Here is a 17,991-nt window from a genome sequence, read left to right on the forward strand (position 1 = left end):
CGGAACAGCGGCATGGCTGCGGTAAATGGCGGCATCTCCCCATAAAGAACCACAAAGTGGAACTGCGAAAAGATCAAAGACTCTAATAGTTTACGATTACCCTGTTAGTAAAATGTGGAAACTTGAAATTGCTTCAGTGCCTCATTGCCGCAACCCACAGGGTGAACTGTCCAAGTGACACCTAGTTTTGACGACGATAAATACTGGTAAGCGACACAAAGAAAAAAACAGCGTACTGATCGTGACACTGTTGATCGAAATTTATAATTGACGGGCCTTCAAGGCAACGCGGTTTTGAACGGCTTGATAAACGCAACTCAATATCAAACCTCATCTCATGAATTCATCATGATGAAATCGAGGCCGTTCAGAAAGCAGAAACCTAAGTAGCACATCAAAAAAAGCCGCGAAATCTAACGCGCGCTTGCGACGTACTACGCCCATTTCTCCACGCGTTCCCGTCGCAAATGGCTCAGAATCGCTCTACGTTCCCCCATTTCGCCACCGACGCCATTCACGTTGGCCAGGAGCCGGAGCAGTGGAACTCTCGCGCCGTAGTACCGCCAATATCGCTGTCGACAACGTTCAAGCAAGATTCACCAGCTGTGCATCGAGTACGAACTTACTTTTAGGTCAAAGACGACTCAGTTACGTCGATATTGCAGGGATTCGAATATAGCCGATCGGGAAATCCAACGCGATCCGTATTCGAACGATGTCTAGCGGCGTGTGAAGGAGCCAAGCACGGTACGCTGGCCTGCCGTAACACTAAACGACTCCCACGCCTTTACGGTCCACCCTGACCATTTTTAATTCGATTATTTGTGATAGGCCTGGCTACAGCTTCTGGTTTGGCGGCGTCGCTTCTCCTGACGCACTTACTGAAGGCGGGCGATCACGTTGTGAGCGTCAACGACGTTTACGGCGGAACGAATCGCTATTTTACGAAAGTCGCTTCGAAGTTTGACGTCGAGACGTCGTACGTTGACTGCACAAATGTGAAGACGTTTGAAGCCGCTATAAGGGAAAATACGAAGGTACATAGACATTGAGAGACTTTTCTTTTGACGAACTTATTAGGAGTTTCGCTATAGATGGTTTGGCTTGAGTCTCCCACTAATCCAACTCTGACTGTAATTGATATTGAGGCTATTGCCGCTGCTGCTCACAAGAAACCCGTGAGAATTTCACAAACTCTTCATCTAGCGTGATTTCTCCTTCTATGCTCCTAGGGTATTATGGTCGTTGTTGACAATACGTTCATGTCTCCATACTTCCAGGTATGTACTCTATAGAGGATTCTTGTAGCAATTGAGCTGCCTTCATTTTTGCCCCATGCCAGATTGTTTTTATTTTTGTATCTGGTCTGGTTTTACCGTGAAGGTAGAGCGAGACAGTCTTGCTTACAAATGTAGCCTGTGATTCGTTCTCACACGCTGTCTCCCAGCAGACGACATAACGGTTCTCGTTTTTTTTTTCAGAGGCCTTTGGCTCTTGGTGCAGACGTCGTTATGCACTCCGTGACCAAATACATCAACGGTACTTTATCGTTACCTTTTTAGCTCACAGCGAACGTTTTCTGCTGAAGGTCACAGTGACGTTGTCATGGGAATCATCGTGACGAATAACGACGAATTGCATGACCAAATGAGATTTCTGCAAAATGGTACACTAGTTCTATTTTAGATTCTTACCTTGTATTCTTTTCTCAGCCCTCGGAGCGGTGCCTTCTCCCTTTGACTGCTATCTGGCCAACCGAGGCCTAAAGACGCTTCACGTTCGAATGAGACAGCACGGAGAAAACGCAATAGCGGTCGCAAAATTTTTGGAATCTCACGAGCAGGTTGTAAAAGTCTTCTATCCAGGCGAGAGATTCAAGATAAACTAGACGTATATTTTCATGTGTTCGGACTCTAGGCTTGCCTTCTCATCCTCAGCACGAAGTTGCCAAGCGCCAGATGAAAGGATTCGGCGGAATGGTTTCGTTTCAAATCAAAGGCGATATGAAGAATTCTCAGGAGTTTTTCAAGCACCTAAAGGTCCGCGGGAGAAATACGAAAAAACGGTTGAGGGGTCAATGTTTTTTATAGATATTCGCTCTTGCGGAGAGTTTGGGCGGTTTTGAAAGTCTAGCGGAACTGCCGTACAATATTTTTCGGACTGCGTTATTGATTATTTAGTAGCATGATCATCTTTTTCAGATCTGCGATGACGCACGCTTCGGTGAGCGAGGAAATGAGGAAAGAGCTCGGAGTCACGGATACACTGGTGAGTCAAAAAATGTTACCTGTGCCGGCCGGAACAGGCGACGCTTCTTCTCTCTTCGTCCAGATCCGGCTCTCGGTTGGCATAGAGGATGAAGAGGATATTATCGCTGATATTGATCAGGCACTCAAAGCAGCCACATCGGTTTAATTGAACATCGTCTTTGCATGAAATAGTGTCTTCGTTGAAACGCACTTTGCCTAGAAATGTGATTTGTGAGATATTCACGTTAAAAATTTAGAAAGCAGTGCCTCCTACTTTTTTAATTAATTCAAAGCGCGTCTATGAAAACTTACTGGTAAGTCGCTCGACCCCCTTATATTATTGGCGAAATTCGTTTCAGTGACAACGCTTTGTTCTGCATTGTTTACATGGGAAAGGAGTGTCTCCTAGTTCAAACTTCTGTACAACACAAGCAAGTTAAACAGGACACGAAAGGATAACAGCTCATATGGAGAAGGCATGAGGGAACAGGGGCGTTATAACTACAATGTACCAGAACGGTCTTCAATTAAAAAGTGGTTGAAAATAAGAAATACTCTGCGCTAAATTAATATGGCTTATGATGAGGGTGTTACACTGGCCCAGGCGACGGCGACGTATTCCAAAGGGCCTTGAGAAATTTGACTTTCTTCGGCACGCGTCCCATTTCGAAAAGCTCGTCGCTTTCAACGGTGATTGTTCGCCCGCTGAGAAATCTTACCTAGAGAGAGAGAGAGAGAGAGACAGAGAGTAGCGGCCTCTTGTCCCGACGCAAAGGAAGGCGTACTTTGTACTCAGGCTGTCGAGTAGCTCGTAGAAATTTCCCCCAATACCTTTCCCCGTCTGACCAGAGGATTTCAACTCTTTGATTCTCCTCAGGCAAATTCTGCGAGCCGCATTGAATGTTCTACGTACGTAGGGAAAATGTTACTAGCAAGAGCGATTCTCGTCCCTTCCCTCCCACCTTGACGTCTCCAGGTCGAACGTTGTGACTGATAGACCCGTCGTCGAATAAAACGACGTAATACATGGCGAATTCGATGCCGACGACGTTCGCCCAAGCGAATCTTTAACGATAGACAGTCGTTTGGAAGAATTGTTTACCCGTGAAGCTGTTACTCACTCTGACGTCGAATATTTGGCCGCTACCATGGCCCCTACGCGAATTGTAGAACGACTGCCTTCCTCATCCTGAGAAAAACCGAGTTGGGGGAATGCTTTAGCGCTTCTCGGCGCGCCGTTTCTCACCAAGTCGTCCTGCGAGTGTTTGGAGCAGAAGAACTGGACGACGGTGTCGCTTAGACGAATGAGCAATCCCGCCCGATAAGCGCAGGTGACGTGAAACGACGCGAAGCAGCGCGGTCCGGAGCACTGGACGCACGTGCCGCGACTGGGACGACCGGACGCCGTGCAGTAGCGACATCGGAGTGTCCATCGATCTTTCTGAATTGCCTTCACTTGAATTGGCTCGCGAAGTTTGTAATTGCCGAAGGAGACTTCGGGGATTGCGACGGCGCAGGCGATGTGAGCCCATCTGAGAAAAAAGTCGATTTGATTTTAGGGGGAAAGTGGAGATTTTTTTAGAAGACTTGCTTTGGCTGAGACGCGTCCGTTGGCTTTAGAGCGCCACCGCGTAAATTGCAGAGAACACAGACCTTGGGGAAATGGATTATTGAATTAGGGAAATATCTTCTATTACCTTGTCCCAGTGCTTCTGCTTGCAACGATTGCACTGCCACGAAGAGGTCATTTCCTCGTCTGGTAGACCGTAGCACTCTAATTAATAAAAAAAAAGAGTCTTTGTTCTTGTGACGTTGACCCCTCTTTTTTTTTAATATACCCTTGTGTACGCATATGCCGCAACAGGAGCACACAATCAGCGTTCCTTCGTCTGAATTCCCAATTGCAGGCAACGTGCTCGTTCGCGCGACGGTGGAGGAATTTCCGTTTGATCGCTGTGGTCCAGCTGAGGAGGAGAACGACGACGACATGTGGTAAGGAGGCGGAGGATACGGAGGCTGGGCTTTCTCACTGGAAACATCATTTCCCAGAATAGGGCCAGTTGGGTAGACGATCTAGATAGGTACATGTCCGGTCTAAGGGATTCCTTCTACATGTATCTACATCATTCTCCCCAGGTCAGATAATGGGAAAAGGTTTACGGAGTGTTATTTGTTCTATAGGCACGATCTCACTCAAGAAAACTAGCGTCTATATGATAGGCTAAGGCTGGCCAATTGGGTAGACAATCTAGATACATACATGCAGAAAGGGATTCCTTCTTTCTACGGCAGTGCTTCTATCTATGGACGTATAGCCTCTACTCTCACAAAGCCTCCGCTACACAGGGGTCTATATTGTAGGCTAAGACTAGAGAGACTCTTCTTCTCAATGGTAACGTATTATGAGACATTTACTTTGGGTCTTGGCGCTTCGAATAGGGAACACACGCAGCAGTAGGTATTATTCTGCGCGCAGCGTTGATTGAACTGGACTTCTTCCCAGAACATTGACATATCAAAGGGCAGTTGTTGACCGTGCAACTGTTGCTGCTGCTCACAAGACGTCGTCGCTTTAAACACCAGTTTATCATAATCGTAGAATGGTATCTACGTTTTTTTGTCACCTGATTTCGAGGCTTTTGTGCGAAGTCCCGAAATTTTGGTTGGCGACTGGTGATCGTCGTCGCCCATGCTAGAACGTTTCCGATGATTCATTCGACGCGATCGTGAAACGCCGCCACCGCCGCCGCCTTCCGCAGGAGCCAACGCGGAATCACTGCAGAAAAAAAATCATAACAATCACAAACGCGCATATACTATATATCCTGCCTCAATGGTCCAAAGCCATTCTTTAGTTGGGTTGCTTTGTAGCTGTCAAGAAGATGAGGCTAGAGACGAGAAAAAATAGCAAGAATTAGCTAATGCACTACGATTCTAACCTTGAATTTTTTAATGAATAATTCCATATTAATGTGAACTGAATCACCTTGGCAATAGCACTAGAAAATCGCATAGAAAAATCCCGATTTCGCGAAATTCAATGTCTTACGTGAGACGCCTTGATTCCATACTCAATCCACCTCTCCAAGGCAAAATTAGTCGATTCCGCGCAATTGTAACCGTGATTAAACCCGCAGTGATACGAATAGGGAAAGGTGATGATGAACTGACCGGCTTCTTGAGTCACCTAAAGAAAGGCCACTCAATGCCACAAGGACCCCAGATTCTTACACCAAACTCACCCTATTGACTGGTATTGAGTATTGTCGCAGGATCGTGGGCGAAATGAGCGTCGATTTGTGTCGCAAAAAGCTTGCACACGCCTGCGCATCGCCAGGAAAAAAACCTAAATAAAAGCACCATTATAACATATAAGCAAATACTTGTTTATGTATTGCCTTTTGCTAGTCTTTCGATTCGTTGCCCATGTTCGTCTGGTACGAAATACCACGTTTTGGGCGCGCCATAGTGCAAGTAATTGATGCTGTAGAGATCCATGTCCTCTGTGTGCCAGGCGAACGTGGCTCGCCACATGCCGAAGTAGAGATAGGGCGTGTTGACTCCCGGAATGGGAAGTTGCAATTGGGTCAGAATCGAGTCGAGTCGGCTCACATTCCACGTGTGCACGTCTGCGTCGAAGAGAGTGCCCGGAAGATCGGCGCCGTACATGGGCGGATTGAACATGAGACTTTTCCAGTAGCGCCGATCGATTTCATCGAAATCATCAACGTTTACAGGTGGTTTGAATCTGGGGGGAGAGAAACGCGTACGCGCGTTAAGTAGTAAGCAACGGCTACTATGGAAACTAATTATCACGTCACTCCATCGACGTCATAGTCACGTGACAAGACTTACTTGTCGCTGAGGGCGAGTTCGCGAAACTGCGCTACGCTGACGGCCTTCTTCTGCACGTTGAACAGTCGAAACAGCCCTGAACGTACACGCATTAGCGCGCATTCGCAGGTGCGCGCGCGCGTTCGACGTCGCGTAGCGCAATAGAGAATCGGCGAAGGCAAATGCCTCTTACCTTGTCCGCCGGAGAAGCTCTGTTCGATGGGGCACGTTATGTTTACGTCCACGTTCTCGTACGAGCGTCGCGCGAGCCAGCCTTTGGGCGGAATGACCTGAAATCGGGGCGGTTGGGCGTTTCGTTTGCGCTTCTTCGTGTCGCAACGATCTTTTTTTCTCCGGTTTTACCTTGGCTCCGCCGAATTTGTGAGCGCCGCATCTTTCCATGTACTTTACGTAGCCGTGGAAGTCTTTGAATTCCTCCATCGTCGGCCGGAAAACCATGATCTCCGTTTTGTCTGATCCCTCGGCCATCTCTCTCTGGCCGAGTTGAAGAACGAATATCCGGGTTATTGTTGCGTTTACGTTTAACGCGCGTTTTGCGTTTGAGTGACAATGGAATTGACTGAAATTGAACTAAATACCAGCAGTTCATCAAATACACTGAAAGAAGGTTAAGAAATTTACCGTTTGCTGTTTTTTACTTTGATTTCTTCGCAGATATATCGACGTTGATCTATAATCGATCTCAGGCAAATAGAGTCCATAATTACGGAATGATTTAGATGCATTTTGCTATTACAGCGGCTTGAATTGAAGAACTTTAAAGATGAAGTTCGCGGGCCAATGGACGTGTTTCACTTTCTCAGCCAATCCGTGCCAATACTGCTAGATTTGCATGGAAAGTCCCTAAGCGGCATAGTAGATCGCATGCTAGAGGCAATGAGCAACGAGTATACCGAGACTGAATCGAGCTCAGCTCAGAAAATGAAGGAAGAGGCAAAGCAGAGCCTCTTTACGCCAGATTCAGGTTATGTGAGATGCCAAGTCCTAGCTTTGATTAGCCTACTCAGTCATACATAGACTGACTGTGACAATAAAATTTTCTTAGTGCATCAGTTGGCTAATACAATACAAGGTACGGAAACGAGTGAAGGCGGAGGTATTGAACCAGTCCAAATCTGGGTCGCGGCTATGTGAGGACCGGATTGATAGGCTGTAAAAAGCTGCGACTTTTCGACTCGTACTTTTAGATCTGAATTAGCTAGTATACAGAGGCGGCACGTGGCTATTGCTCGCCTCGCGTCACCGGTAAACATGGGTCGTACTACGCAGGAAATTCGCATTCTAATTCTAGTCTTAGCTCCAATGAAAGAGGTTGGTTTGTTATTTGCATTCTAATTCATGGATATACTCGTGTTGTAAAGAAAGGAACTAAAACCGCGGTTGAAACCGGTCGAACTTTCGCCACATTGTTTAACGACGTGGAATTAAGAAATCAGTTGTTGTCTGCCTCAAATGTCGACGAATTCAAGGTAACGCGTAAGAGACCGACTCGAAAGGAAGCTGTTAGTGAACGAAATACAGAAACTGCTACTTGAGCATACACGAAAACTTATAGACGGCGAGGCTGATCAAACCTCAAAGAGGCGGTCTTCGCACGACATTTACATAGCGAAACAGGTAAGTTATAGGCATGAGTAAGTGCAGCTCCCCCAAAGTCAGATTCATAAGACTTCAATTGGATGGAGATTGGGGCGAGGCATTGTGAACGATCTAAGGCGACGTTTGCCTCATTACAAATCTGACTACGTTGATGGTATGCAGATAAGGCGTTACTTAGTGAATAGGGTGAACCCCTAATTTTAGTTCTTAGGTGTCAGAGGACAGGGAACCCTAAGAAAAGTCATACCTGCAACGTTCTTTCTGTACTTCGCATGCCTTCTACCTTCAATTGCATTTGGAGTCCTAAATGCTGAAAATACGAAAAGTAAAATAGGTAAGATAACATACGTACTTTGGTGTCCTATAAACTGTTGAAAATCAATTTAAGGAGTCTGGAAGGTTCTATTTTCGCAAGCCGTAGGCAGCATACTATTTGCCCTAATAGGTGGCCAACCCATCCTCGTTCTTCTAACAACCGCTCCTCTAGCACTGTATACAAAAGGTGAATAAAGCAGTGTACCTTTTAGCTAAGCAATAACCTTTCCTGGCAGTTATATTCAGTATTGCTGAAAATAAAGAAATCGACTCGCTCGCATTCTATAGTTGCGTCGGTTTGTGGAATGCAGGATTCCTACTTCTCTATTCCGGTCTGAATCTCTCGAAAATCGTCGTGTGGTCGACTCGATCGACCGAGGAATTATTCGCCTTGTTTATATCGGTTGCGTTCACTGTAGACAGTATCGTGGATCTTCACAGAAGTAATTAGGACTTAGGCAACGATCGAAGTCAGCCAACGGCAATTGTTAGATTTCGACGCAAACTATCATTCACCGGCTTGTAGCTCAAAGTCGTCACAAAACGCAACTCCGTCAATACTCATAAATACAACGCTTACCGAAATTGAGCCGTGCCTAAGGGAGACAAGCTTACTTTATCTGATCCTTTTGCTCGGCACAATCTGGCTAAGCAGCACTCTCTATCAATTTAGAAAAAGGCAAGTCACATTTCTTTAGTATGTAAAGTGGACCGTTTTTTATTAGTCCTTTCCTTGACGCTGGAAAACGTGAATTCCTTTCCGACTACGCCTTGCCGGTGTCGGTCTTGATCATGTCGTTTCTGGGCTCATATATCGCTAGAGATGTACCAAGTACGTTTGTTCAGTTTGAGTCTCTCGTTCATGAAAACAGCCAACGTTTTATAGTGAAAAAAGCGGACTTCACTTCCAATGGTTTGTTCAACGTTCCGGCTTTTAGTTCTCTCCCGATATGGGCCATATTTGCTGCCATGGGCTTGGGATTTGCTCTGTCCCTGCTATTTTTCATAGATCAAAACATCGCATCGGCTCTAGTCAACAGTTCAAAGAACAAGTACTTACTAGACTAGAGATACTATCCCTGCCCTTTCTTTCGAGGTTAAAAAAGGGTCCCAGCTATCACTGGGACCTATTCGTCGTTGGCATCATCAATGCCCTGTTGTCTCTCTTCGGCTTAGCGTGGATTCACGGGGCCCTACCCCACTCACCGCTACACTTGCAAGCGCTGGCTGAATCAGAAGAGCGCGTTGATCAAGGCCACGTCTATAACATGTAAGAAAAAAAAAAGAAAAAATTGAGTCTTTCGCCTATCGTTCCCATTTCAGTATCGTCAAAGTTCACGAAACGCGTCTGACGACACTGGTGTCGCACGTTCTCATCCTCCTCACGATATTTCTCTTTCCAGAGCCGCTCTATTATATTCCCATTCCCGTGCTCTACGGTCTTTTCGTTTTCATGGCGACGACGGCACTGAACGACAACCAACTCTTCGAAAGAAGTCTCCTATTCGTTACAGAACAGGTACTTATACTACGAGAGGAATTTACACTGACGACTTCTCTCTCCTAGGCCGCTTATCCCCCAAATCACTACATTCGGAGAGTTCCCCAGCGAAAAATTCACCAATTCACCCTTATTCAGCTGTGCCTGCTAAGCCTCGTTTGCATTTTCGGTTTCGTTCCTGTGGCATACGTCAAACTCCTCTTCCCCGTCGTCCTCTTTCTCATCCTGCCAGCAAGACACATTCTAGTCCCGAAGCTCATCAGCGCCAAGTATCTCTCAGCCCTCGATGGACACTTATAGATGCGTGTGCATGTGTCAGTGTGTGTGTGTGTGTGTATTATGTAACTCCGTCACAAAACTCTATTGTTGACGTCATTTATGCCATTTAAGCGTCGCGTTTCTTTGCTATTTCAACGATTCGGGCAACTATTCGTCGCGTGTGCCAGCGTTCGTTGTCGTCGTCGTCGCGTCAGACGACAAAATGCAAATGCTGATGACGGCGGCGACGGGGGAGACAATAATGATGATGACACCTACCTTCCATCCATCGCCTCAATTCCATGGTAAAGGAAAACATTCCACTGATTTAATTAATTAATTAATTAATTAGAGTCTTTTAGCAGTACGTACGAAGAGCTGACTGGCGACGACGAATTTCACTCCATCCTGCGTTCGGAGTCAGACGAATTCCACGACTGCATTCCGCAGTATGAAAATTTCGAATTAGTCAAAAATTTTACCTGGACGATCGTTTCCTCAGCTCGACTCCCCCTCTATCGAGTTCCCTCGAAGACTTGAGCCATTACGAAAATTTCGACGACGACGAAAAAGTCAATTCGGAGACGAATTCTCACGCGATTCGGCTACTTCGCATCAAGGAATTGTCTCGTGTCGAAGCGACGACGGGGGGCCCCGTCGCTCTCGAGGCTCTCGTCGCGACGAGAAGTCGCCTCCCCCGAAGCAACATGGCACGTGTAGGCGTGAGAATATCGTGGAACGATTGGAAAACGTTCGACGATTGCGAGGGTCGTTGGGTGCAGAGTCTTACGTCGTCGATCGATCTTTTTCTCGTCGATTTGCCCGTGCCTACGACGCTCGAGCGCGAAATGGGTCGATTGAAGGCCGATTTCGCCTTGCGATGCATCGTCAACGATGCGACGTATTGGAGCGGTTGCGACAAGGGAAATTTCTGCTATTACCCGGGCGAAGGCGGAGAAAAGGACTATTCCTTTGTAGTGCTGCGTGAAATTCAGATGTAGGCTTCCCCTTGTACGGGCTTAGGCCTACGTGTACGGGAGTTCTCGTGATGTCATGGCCGGAATAAAAGGTAAACTTGTTCTTCTCATCTGTGTCTCTTTTCTACATCTCTAACCGTTCTTTTTGATTCGTATCCATTCCTCGCTTTGCCACAGCGTAAGTTCTCGACGCCCTTATTCCTATCTAACGAAAAAACGCGGTATCTCCTTAGACTAATCTCTCTCGCCTTTTTCGGATCGTGTGGCGCCCTATTCGTCGTCCTCGGATGCGCCTTACCGCCGTACGGGTAAGACCGAAAACGCTACGCGTCGCTAGTATTCGAAAAACGCATTTTTTCGACGCAGATCGTGGTGGCCTCTCTTCGTTCGTAAGATTTTTTAGAACGCCGACTTCTCGATCGTCTTACGTGTGAGTCTAGTTCTTCCGTTCGTCTTGGCGCCTATTCCTGCGACTATTGTGAATCGATGCACTGAAAGAACGACGGCATCTAGGTAAAAGAGTCCCCGTTTCGTCATCATTCGGCATTTTGACTGTGCTTAGTGTTTCTTATGAGGTTGCCGTCTTTCTGACTACCGGTATCATTGTGTCAGCTTTCGGTGAGTACAGATGTGGGGCGTGGCAAAAATTGCTACTGATTTTTCCTTAGGAATACCACTGGTTCTCTATCGAGGCGGAGAGGTGAAATAGGAGCATTCTCTAGAATTTTTTACCTAGAAACGTCTTTCTAGATTAAACTAGGAGCAATGGCGTTGACGATGAGCGGAAATATTCTTGTCTTTTTCACCGAATTTCTCTACTTCGCCGTCTTTCGCTCTGAAGACGATGACTGGGCTTACAGCCTCGTAAACTAGTAAAGAAAAAAATTCCTTTGTGGTGTACAGTGCAAAAACGTAATAGATACAGATTCACACACATGTTGCGTTGGTGTGGTGCCGCGTCACGCGACGAGGCGCGCAGCGCGCAGTTGCTCTGCGCGCACTGCCGCGCAGTCCGTAATAATTACTTCCTCGTGTATCGTCGTATCCATGTGACAGCTGCGTGTTCACCTCTCCTGCGTTCACGGCAGCTTCTCGCACGCGCTTCGGCCTAGACACTGTGGCTCTCTCGTTTCGTGAACCCCAACGCTACCCATGCTTATGTCCGTAAAAGTGACCGACGAAGAAAGTAAGCTCGTGCACGTTTTTCAGCGCGACGACGAGTCTAGCGTGTTTTCCGGGGACGGGAAACTCACTCGCGCCTAATCTCCTCTCACCCGAATGGCCGTCGCGGCTATTTCGCGAACCGAAACAAGCCCTTTCGATTACGAGCCTCCCCCCGCACGCCTTTTATAGTCCTATCACGTGACCGTTTGTACCTTTATGGCGGTTCGCAGTCTGGCGAAGCGGCAACGTTCGCCGCGGCGGCTTCGTCCTTCTCAGCCGATCGCGCGCCGACGGAACTATGTACGTTCTGATGGTAAAGAAGGCGAAAGGCGCCTTGCCGTGGGGATTTCCGAAGGGCGGCATCGAAGGCGACGAAACGGTTCTCGAAACGGCGTTTCGCGAGCTGCACGAAGAGACGGGAGTCGCGCGCGAGCAGGTAGTGCTCGTCGATCAGTGCGCGCGAACGTTCGCCGAGCCGAACGAGTTGGGAAAGTTTACGATTTATTATTGCGCGACGTACAGCGGTGATCCGGGACAGCAGAAATTCGCTTTTAGCGGCGACGAGATCGAGGAAGTGCGGTGGGTCGATGTCGATTCCGTAGTCGAATTTCAGACGATGATGAAGCCGACGAGATTGGCTGTATTGGAAATGGCTCTCGAGTATTATTATTCCTTGTTGAAATCTTAATTATTATTAGCCGGGACACTTTCTCTCTTGCACGTAATTAGAGTCGCATTGTAGTTATTGCTACACGTATTATAAATACAGTGGAAACAGTTTTTGATTTTTTTGCGTGTGCGCTTTTTCGCGAGATTTTGCATTAGAGGAAATAAATCTATGAATATTTATAGATTTATTTCCTGCTGTATGTGGCATTACCATATTCAGAGGACTCGTGTCCGCATCCTTTGGCAATTATCGGTAGGAGGAGCCACTCTTCTCCGGAATCTCCGCGGCATTTCCGCGGAAACCTTCCCATCGCGCATTGCGCAGCAGACTGACAATGGGAGAAACAACCAGCGAACGATCGAGTAAGAGAGCCTGAAAAGGCGAACCACGCGCGCGCCATTTACCACGCGAATGAACGCGTAGACGATAACGGGACCCCGACCTGTCTGCTGCGCCGCCTTCGAGGAGCGTTGGCACCCCGAATATTGCCAAAGGGAAAGAGATACACTCTTGCCAGACATTATTAGGGCAACGGCGTGCATGGGTCACCCCTCAAGAATGTCTTTGTTTGCCTTAGGACTTCTCTGGGCGTTGGTCTTTCTCTTTGTGGCGCCGCGGTCTGTGTTTCAGCAAAGTACGTCTGACCTGACGCCTCGCGCGGCGCGGTTCCGCTGCATAAATGACGCGTTTATTTGCATAGATCCGTGTGATTCGAATCCGTGTCAGAACGGAGGCATTTGCTCGAACAAGACGACGTCCGAGTTCGAATGCGAGTGTCGTCCCACTCTCGGTCTCAAAACGTTCGGCGGTGTCCGGTGCGAAAACGTGACGTGCGACGCCGAGAAAGATTGCAATGCACCAAACGGCCTCTGCAACTCTCTCCCGGAGCAGCCCGTCCGCTGTCGCTGTAGCGGTCTATTTCTCGGGCCGCAATGTGCCGTCTCCGCGCGCGATCCTTGCCTTAGACAGAACGGAGCGCTGAACTGCTCGATGATCAATCAGACGTGCGTTGGCAATGTGACGGACGACTCGTTTCGATGCGTGCCTCCTCCTCCTCCTCCCGTCGTTCCACCATCTTCGCCGCCGTCTTCCACCGCCGCGGCGCTCCTGGCGACGACAGCGGCTATCGAGCCTTATTCTTCGACTCCCTTCGCAGCTGCGAGTACGACAACGAGTGCTGTGCCGTCGTCGGTTCCAGCCTCTTCAACTAGCGCTCAGATAGACATTTTGCCTTCTACCTCGGCTGTTTTGACTAGAACTTCGACGGCTGAAATTGCGCTGGTGTCGTCAGTTCCGGCCTCTTCGAGTAGCGCTCAGATAGAGATTTTGCCTTCTACCTCAGCCGTTTTTCAATCGATGTCGACGACTAGAACTGAAGTTGCGCCGGCCTCTTCAAGTAGCGCTCAGATTTTGCCTTCTACCTCAGCTGTTGTACAACCGACGTCAACAAGTAAACCTTCAACGGCTGTTTCGGCGGCGACCAGCGCTTCTGAGATTCAAGTAGTCCCTACGTCCGTTCAACCAAGAGCTTCAACGTCTCAACTTAATGATGATCTCGTTCGAGAAACTTCAACAGCAAATATCGTTCAATCTACTCCAGCAGCTGCGTCTTCTGTTCAGCCTATTTCACCAGCTGACACTTCAACGTCTGAAAAACAGATGCAAGTGTCAATCAAGCCTTCTCCCTCTGCAGCTGTGAAAAGCACCGAGAAAACGATGCCACCTCTTTTGAGCTCCAGCGAATTTATGGCTCCTCAGCCCGCTTCTTCCGAGACAACGTCCTCTCAACCGCCTGCTGAGATGACCGTTTTTTCTGCTGCTCCAGTGTTTTCTTCTCAACCAGCTGCTGCCACGACTTCAGCGGCTGTTGGCACTCCCAAGCCAACGCCAACAATAGAACCAGGTAGGTATTGATTCTATGGTGTACTTGTGTGTTCTCCTTGTTCTATTTCTTTCCTGTAGGCTGCACTCCGCCTTGTCTTAATGGAGGAAGTTGCAGTCCAATTGATTCTCTTGAAAATGACTTCACGTGTCTTTGTCCAGAGTCGTTTACTGGCGTCGATTGTTCTTCTCCCGTTGGTGATCCTTTGGCTGGCGATGACGGCTTGGAAAATTGGGAAATTGCTCTGATTGTGGTGGGCGCCACTGTTGCATTTGTGTTGCTCTTGCTCTTTCTGATCTGGCTGTACAACCGCAATGCCAACAGCAAATCGTATAACTTCAAAAAGGCGGAAAAACTGAACGAGATTCCACTGACTATCACCAACCCCGAGAAAGACGTGCTAATCTGAAAAATTTCTTAGCATAAGTCGGCCTCATTTTTGTTTTTCGTTGATTTTTTTGGTGATGTAATCCGGGCACTTAGATAGAGATTATGGCGAGTTCCCCAAGTCTTAGTCTTCTCGATCTTCCGCCGGAATTGCTACTGAGAATCTTCGCCTTCGTTTCGGCGAGAGACGTCATCCGCTCGGCGAGCTGCACGTGCAAACTCGTTCGCTCGTTGCTCGTCGACGCAAACCAATGGAAAATACGCTACGCGAGCTACGCGAAGACGCGACGAGTTCGCGACGATCTCGATATCAACTGGAGGCGCGCGTGCGTCGAGCGCGAAGATTCCCTGCCCTGGTTCGCTTCGGACGAGCGTCACGAAGCGAAAACGTTCAAACTCAAAGGCGAGAAGACAGAATGGGATCGGTGGAGATTCGATTTATCGTCTAGGTCATTATGGATCTGTCGATTGCGTTCATCTTTTGCCTAATCTCGGTCTTTGCTTGTCGGGCGGTCGCGATCGGCTCGTTCACGTTTGGAACGTGTCGAATTTGACGAACGAACCGTCGAAGGGGCCCATTCAAACTCTGACGGGCCATTCGGTACTTTTAATTTAATTAATTAATTAATTAATTATAGATTGGGAGGGAAGGGCTCTTGTAGAATTATGAATACCTGTTTTGATTAGGGATGGGTGTGGAGTCTTGCTTCTGATCCATCTTCCAGTGGAATTGTTTGCACGGGGTCGTGGGATCACAGGGTCATGGTGTGGCATCTAGAACAACCAGAGAAACAGTTGCTTCGGTGAGAAGCGAGAGAAAAGAGTACGTTTTTTAATTAAAGAGACTTACTCTAGAGGTCACAAGGCTGTCGTCTTGTGTATGTCGATGCCTGAGCCGAATATTCTATACACAGGTTGCCAGGATAAGATCACGAGGTGCTTCGATTTGAGAGGTGACGTCAAATGACAAACGAAGCCTGTGTTCAAAAAATCCCGAAATATTTTTTAATTAATTAAAAGCTTCCAATGAACCGATGCATACCGTGCAAAGCCACAGTCGTTCGGTTCTGTGCCTCGACGTTGCAAACGACTTCGTCGTGACGGGAAGCGAAGATCAGACGGTTCTCGTTTGGGACAGGAGATCGTCACAGGACTATAAGAGAATTGATGACGTGAGAGCACGTGCGAGAGAAGAGACGCACAGCATTTCCAGTTTTGCGTATAGATTCCATCGATTGCCATGTGTTTGCGATACACGCAGAGCTTTCTTCGAGTCGGTGCCGGCAACGGGAGAGTGTATTCCTACAGCAAAGACAAAGATTTTGCTCAAACAGAGGTAGGGATTGGAGGGAGATTGTTATAAAAATTTTAAACTATTGGGGAGGGAGACTATAAATGAATGGCTTTGTATTAAACGGTTTGTTTTTCTATGTGTAGATTACGTCTTACCATTCCGGCAAAGTCAATAGCATTTGTCACAATCTTGGTATTGTGATGACGTCATCAACTGACGGCTCCGTGGCTGTCCAGGAGCCGTGGGACAAATCGAACGTAGCAACTGTCGTTAGCCTTGCAGGAGGGCAGATAAGTCGAGTAAGTACCACTGGCCCTACTTCTAGATACAATAGCAAAGAACCTTTTCCATAGATCGATTTTGCTGGAAATATGCTGGCGATTGCCTCTAGCGACGCCGCCGTACGCGTAATAGATCATTCTAGATAGAGAGGCACACGTATTTTATAAGAAATATATTATGCAGATTTATACCTTATCACGTGATGACCTGGCGAATGCGGTCCGCCGCCGCAGCAGCGACGGCGTTGCTGTTTCCTCGTCGAGCGGTGGCGACGTTCCCGGCAGTTGGAAGCGAAATCGTGCAAAAGTATCGCGACGACGGATACGCGATTGTGCGAAACGTCGTCGGCGGACAACTTCTTGAGGAGATGAAGCTTCACGTCGATTGGATAATGGCAAAGTACCCGCAGTTTCCGCCCGAGCACCTTCACCATCCAATACTGAGAGGGGGTGAGTTGTCTCCTCGTGGAAACGACGGGAATTTACGATTCCACGTGTGGCAATTCCAGATCCGTTTTGGATGCGTTTGTGCTGCGACGAGCGCCTCGTCGACATCGCTACGACGTTCGTCGGGCCTCACGTGGCTCTCTTTGCCTCTCACTACTTCTGCAAAATGCCGCGCACTGGAAAGAGAGTCCTTTGGCATCAGGTTCGCCTGCGCACAGAACGTCACGTGTGAGAAACGAGCCAATCATTCTGCAGGATGGAAGCTATTGGCCCTTGGAGCCAATGAAGGTTATATCTCTTTGGTTGGCTGTTGACGAGTCGACTGTAGGCAACGGTTGTCTACGCGTAGTTCGCGGTTCTCATAAGGAAGTGCTCAAGGCAAGCGTTGCATTGTTCGGTGTTCCAATGACCAAATGTCTATCGATGTAGAAACTGGAGCCCAATGGAGAAGAAGACAATGTATTGGGTTCGATGACCCATGTAGAAGTCAAGGAAGACGATGTTGTCAATATTGAGCTAAATCCTGTCAGTACATCTATTTCTCAGTAGAACTTTTCTTACTTGTTTTTGTTAAGGGTGACGTCGAAATACATGATCCTTGCATTGTGCATGGTTCTGAAGCGAATACTTCGGACAGACGACGCTGTGGCCTGACCATTCGTTACATAGCATCTGACACCAAAGTGATGGACTCTGATCATCCTGTCTACATGATACGTGGTGAAGGTGCATATACGTTTATTTCTTATGGATCTTGCCTAGATTTCTTGCTCTCTTAGAGTCGGCTGGAGTCAATCGATATCGGTCTTGGCCTCGTTACATTGCTGGTTACCACATGGCTTTTGAAGGCTGCACGACCTGGAATGAAAGAAGAAAAATCGTTGAAAACGACGAATCCTACTTTGATAATCTCACACCTGAAAAATTAGAAAGTGACGTTGTATCTGGCGTCTGGAAAATAATCGAAGGTCTTCGCTCTTGATATGGTTTTGAGCTCTTTTTTTCCTAACTAGACTATTTTTTCATGAAACGCTCTTTTTTATCACGGAAGGGCCTTGCTATTCTCCTATTTCTGATTACCTAATAAACCTAAAAACGTGTGACAGAGCGTT

The 17,991-nt window shown here is 47.6% G+C and overlaps 7 protein-coding genes and 1 long non-coding RNA gene across 12 annotated transcripts; 6 read left to right on the forward strand and 2 right to left on the reverse strand.

Annotated features, from left to right (window-relative positions):
• Positions 1-420: 420 nt before the first annotated feature.
• Positions 421-2,522, forward strand: LOC136190092 (cystathionine gamma-lyase-like). Its single transcript, XM_065978165.1, has 12 exons — positions 421-614; positions 666-747; positions 832-1,037; positions 1,095-1,178; positions 1,233-1,280; positions 1,482-1,539; positions 1,589-1,666; positions 1,713-1,865; positions 1,918-2,039; positions 2,091-2,143; positions 2,202-2,268; positions 2,332-2,522. The coding sequence occupies exons 1-12, from the start codon at positions 468-470 to the stop codon at positions 2,413-2,415; spliced, it is 1,182 nt and encodes a 393-aa protein (XP_065834237.1). The 5' UTR covers positions 421-467; the 3' UTR covers positions 2,416-2,522.
• An 80-nt stretch (positions 2,523-2,602) lies between these two features.
• LOC136190087 (lysine-specific demethylase 4A-like) lies at positions 2,603-6,601 on the reverse strand. Of its 2 annotated transcripts, XM_065978159.1 has the most exons (19): positions 6,447-6,601; positions 6,277-6,373; positions 6,105-6,180; positions 5,648-5,997; positions 5,492-5,595; positions 5,299-5,436; positions 5,189-5,248; positions 5,079-5,137; positions 4,874-5,025; positions 4,665-4,819; positions 4,280-4,322; positions 4,088-4,213; positions 3,947-4,023; positions 3,841-3,902; positions 3,496-3,781; positions 3,371-3,438; positions 3,212-3,314; positions 3,035-3,154; positions 2,603-2,968 (listed from the first exon to the last, which is right to left on the reverse strand). In XM_065978159.1, exons 1-19 carry the CDS (start codon positions 6,570-6,572, stop codon positions 2,840-2,842), a joined length of 2,331 nt encoding a protein of 776 aa, XP_065834231.1. In that variant the 5' UTR covers positions 6,573-6,601; the 3' UTR covers positions 2,603-2,839. The 2 variants fall into 2 exon arrangements, with proteins under 2 accessions (XP_065834231.1, XP_065834229.1); XM_065978157.1 differs by having other exon boundaries at positions 4,088-4,322.
• A 46-nt stretch (positions 6,602-6,647) lies between these two features.
• Positions 6,648-10,828, forward strand: LOC136190366 (solute carrier family 4 member 11-like). Of its 3 annotated transcripts, none has more exons than XM_065978500.1 (19): positions 6,648-6,711; positions 6,759-6,790; positions 6,843-7,068; positions 7,150-7,234; positions 7,292-7,415; positions 7,466-7,573; positions 7,626-7,721; positions 7,773-7,857; positions 7,915-8,037; positions 8,092-8,205; positions 8,255-8,461; positions 8,511-8,697; positions 8,744-8,850; positions 8,905-9,070; positions 9,115-9,288; positions 9,342-9,537; positions 9,586-10,082; positions 10,130-10,226; positions 10,280-10,828. In XM_065978500.1, the coding sequence occupies exons 1-17, from the start codon at positions 6,654-6,656 to the stop codon at positions 9,817-9,819; spliced, it is 2,322 nt and encodes a 773-aa protein (XP_065834572.1). In that variant the 5' UTR covers positions 6,648-6,653; the 3' UTR covers positions 9,820-10,082; positions 10,130-10,226; positions 10,280-10,828. The 3 variants fall into 3 exon arrangements, with proteins under 3 accessions (XP_065834572.1, XP_065834571.1, XP_065834573.1); XM_065978499.1 differs by having other exon boundaries at positions 10,140-10,226; XM_065978501.1 differs by having other exon boundaries at positions 10,143-10,226.
• Positions 8,249-17,758, reverse strand: LOC136190377 (uncharacterized). The gene is made up of 12 exons (XR_010670543.1): positions 17,638-17,758; positions 17,441-17,585; positions 16,625-17,395; positions 16,494-16,571; positions 16,307-16,426; positions 16,060-16,159; positions 15,900-16,010; positions 15,708-15,834; positions 12,131-15,631; positions 11,487-11,862; positions 9,079-11,438; positions 8,249-9,014 (listed from the first exon to the last, which is right to left on the reverse strand). It is a non-coding gene; the product is annotated as an uncharacterized lncRNA (long non-coding RNA).
• Positions 11,767-12,707, forward strand: LOC136190376 (RNA pyrophosphohydrolase-like). Its single transcript, XM_065978512.1, has 2 exons — positions 11,767-11,940; positions 12,149-12,707. Exons 1-2 carry the CDS (start codon positions 11,907-11,909, stop codon positions 12,604-12,606), a joined length of 492 nt encoding a protein of 163 aa, XP_065834584.1. The 5' UTR covers positions 11,767-11,906; the 3' UTR covers positions 12,607-12,707.
• On the forward strand, positions 12,856-14,978 carry LOC136190369 (uncharacterized). 2 transcript variants are annotated; one of them, XM_065978505.1, is made up of 4 exons: positions 12,856-12,950; positions 13,166-13,222; positions 13,289-14,491; positions 14,551-14,978. In XM_065978505.1, the coding sequence occupies exons 1-4, from the start codon at positions 12,923-12,925 to the stop codon at positions 14,877-14,879; spliced, it is 1,617 nt and encodes a 538-aa protein (XP_065834577.1). In that variant the 5' UTR covers positions 12,856-12,922; the 3' UTR covers positions 14,880-14,978. The 2 variants fall into 2 exon arrangements, with proteins under 2 accessions (XP_065834577.1, XP_065834575.1); XM_065978503.1 differs by lacking the exon at positions 12,856-12,950 and having other exon boundaries at positions 13,031-13,222.
• On the forward strand, positions 14,963-16,625 carry LOC136190372 (F-box/WD repeat-containing protein 9-like). Its single transcript, XM_065978508.1, has 8 exons — positions 14,963-15,260; positions 15,307-15,458; positions 15,545-15,660; positions 15,713-15,810; positions 15,878-16,029; positions 16,083-16,193; positions 16,295-16,450; positions 16,505-16,625. Exons 1-8 carry the CDS (start codon positions 14,963-14,965, stop codon positions 16,577-16,579), a joined length of 1,158 nt encoding a protein of 385 aa, XP_065834580.1. The 3' UTR covers positions 16,580-16,625.
• LOC136190373 (uncharacterized) lies at positions 16,639-17,981 on the forward strand. Its single transcript, XM_065978509.1, has 6 exons — positions 16,639-16,882; positions 16,942-17,081; positions 17,135-17,257; positions 17,309-17,404; positions 17,455-17,605; positions 17,659-17,981. Exons 1-6 carry the CDS (start codon positions 16,648-16,650, stop codon positions 17,859-17,861), a joined length of 948 nt encoding a protein of 315 aa, XP_065834581.1. The 5' UTR covers positions 16,639-16,647; the 3' UTR covers positions 17,862-17,981.
• Positions 17,982-17,991: the final 10 nt, after the last annotated feature.

The sequence above is a fragment of the Oscarella lobularis genome, chromosome 8 (assembly GCF_947507565.1).
Source record: "Oscarella lobularis chromosome 8, ooOscLobu1.1, whole genome shotgun sequence".
NCBI classification, from domain to species: Eukaryota; Metazoa; Porifera; class Homoscleromorpha; order Homosclerophorida; family Oscarellidae; genus Oscarella; species Oscarella lobularis.

Excerpts from the sequence above, each read along its gene's own strand:
- LOC136190092 (XM_065978165.1), top strand. The coding sequence starts at position 468 with ATGGCTCAGAATCGCTCTACGTTCCCCCATTTCGCCACCGACGCCATT. Across the intron at positions 615-665 it reads ATTCACCAGCTGTGCATCGA|GGATTCGAATATAGCCGATC; the intron begins GTACGAACTTAC and ends TCGATATTGCAG. Across the intron at positions 2,144-2,201 it reads GAAAGTCTAGCGGAACTGCC|ATCTGCGATGACGCACGCTT; the intron begins GTACAATATTTT and ends CATCTTTTTCAG.
- LOC136190087 (XM_065978157.1), bottom strand. The coding sequence starts at position 6,572 with ATGGCCGAGGGATCAGACAAAACGGAGATCATGGTTTTCCGGCCGACG. Across the intron at positions 3,903-3,946 it reads AGCAGAAGCACTGGGACAAG|GTCTGTGTTCTCTGCAATTT; the intron begins GTAATAGAAGAT and ends CATTTCCCCAAG. Across the intron at positions 2,969-3,034 it reads CTCGACAGCCTGAGTACAAA|GTAAGATTTCTCAGCGGGCG; the intron begins GTACGCCTTCCT and ends CTCTCTCTCTAG.
- LOC136190366 (XM_065978500.1), top strand. The coding sequence starts at position 6,654 with ATGGAATTGACTGAAATTGAACTAAATACCAGCAGTTCATCAAATACA. Across the intron at positions 7,574-7,625 it reads CAAATGTCGACGAATTCAAG|AAACTGCTACTTGAGCATAC; the intron begins GTAACGCGTAAG and ends AACGAAATACAG. Across the intron at positions 9,538-9,585 it reads TCCTATTCGTTACAGAACAG|GCCGCTTATCCCCCAAATCA; the intron begins GTACTTATACTA and ends TCTCTCTCCTAG.
- LOC136190376 (XM_065978512.1), top strand. The coding sequence starts at position 11,907 with ATGCTTATGTCCGTAAAAGTGACCGACGAAGAAA. Across the intron at positions 11,941-12,148 it reads AAAAGTGACCGACGAAGAAA|TCTGGCGAAGCGGCAACGTT; the intron begins GTAAGCTCGTGC and ends GGCGGTTCGCAG.
- LOC136190369 (XM_065978503.1), top strand. The coding sequence starts at position 13,129 with ATGGGTCACCCCTCAAGAATGTCTTTGTTTGCCTTAGGACTTCTCTGG. Across the intron at positions 13,223-13,288 it reads GCGGTCTGTGTTTCAGCAAA|ATCCGTGTGATTCGAATCCG; the intron begins GTACGTCTGACC and ends TTATTTGCATAG. Across the intron at positions 14,492-14,550 it reads AACGCCAACAATAGAACCAG|GCTGCACTCCGCCTTGTCTT; the intron begins GTAGGTATTGAT and ends TCTTTCCTGTAG.
- LOC136190372 (XM_065978508.1), top strand. The coding sequence starts at position 14,963 with ATGGCGAGTTCCCCAAGTCTTAGTCTTCTCGATCTTCCGCCGGAATTG. Across the intron at positions 15,261-15,306 it reads GAAAACGTTCAAACTCAAAG|GTCATTATGGATCTGTCGAT; the intron begins GCGAGAAGACAG and ends TTTATCGTCTAG. Across the intron at positions 16,030-16,082 it reads ACTATAAGAGAATTGATGAC|ATTCCATCGATTGCCATGTG; the intron begins GTGAGAGCACGT and ends TTTTGCGTATAG.
- LOC136190373 (XM_065978509.1), top strand. The coding sequence starts at position 16,648 with ATGCGGTCCGCCGCCGCAGCAGCGACGGCGTTGCTGTTTCCTCGTCGA. Across the intron at positions 16,883-16,941 it reads CCATCCAATACTGAGAGGGG|ATCCGTTTTGGATGCGTTTG; the intron begins GTGAGTTGTCTC and ends TGGCAATTCCAG. Across the intron at positions 17,258-17,308 it reads CTCATAAGGAAGTGCTCAAG|AAACTGGAGCCCAATGGAGA; the intron begins GCAAGCGTTGCA and ends CTATCGATGTAG.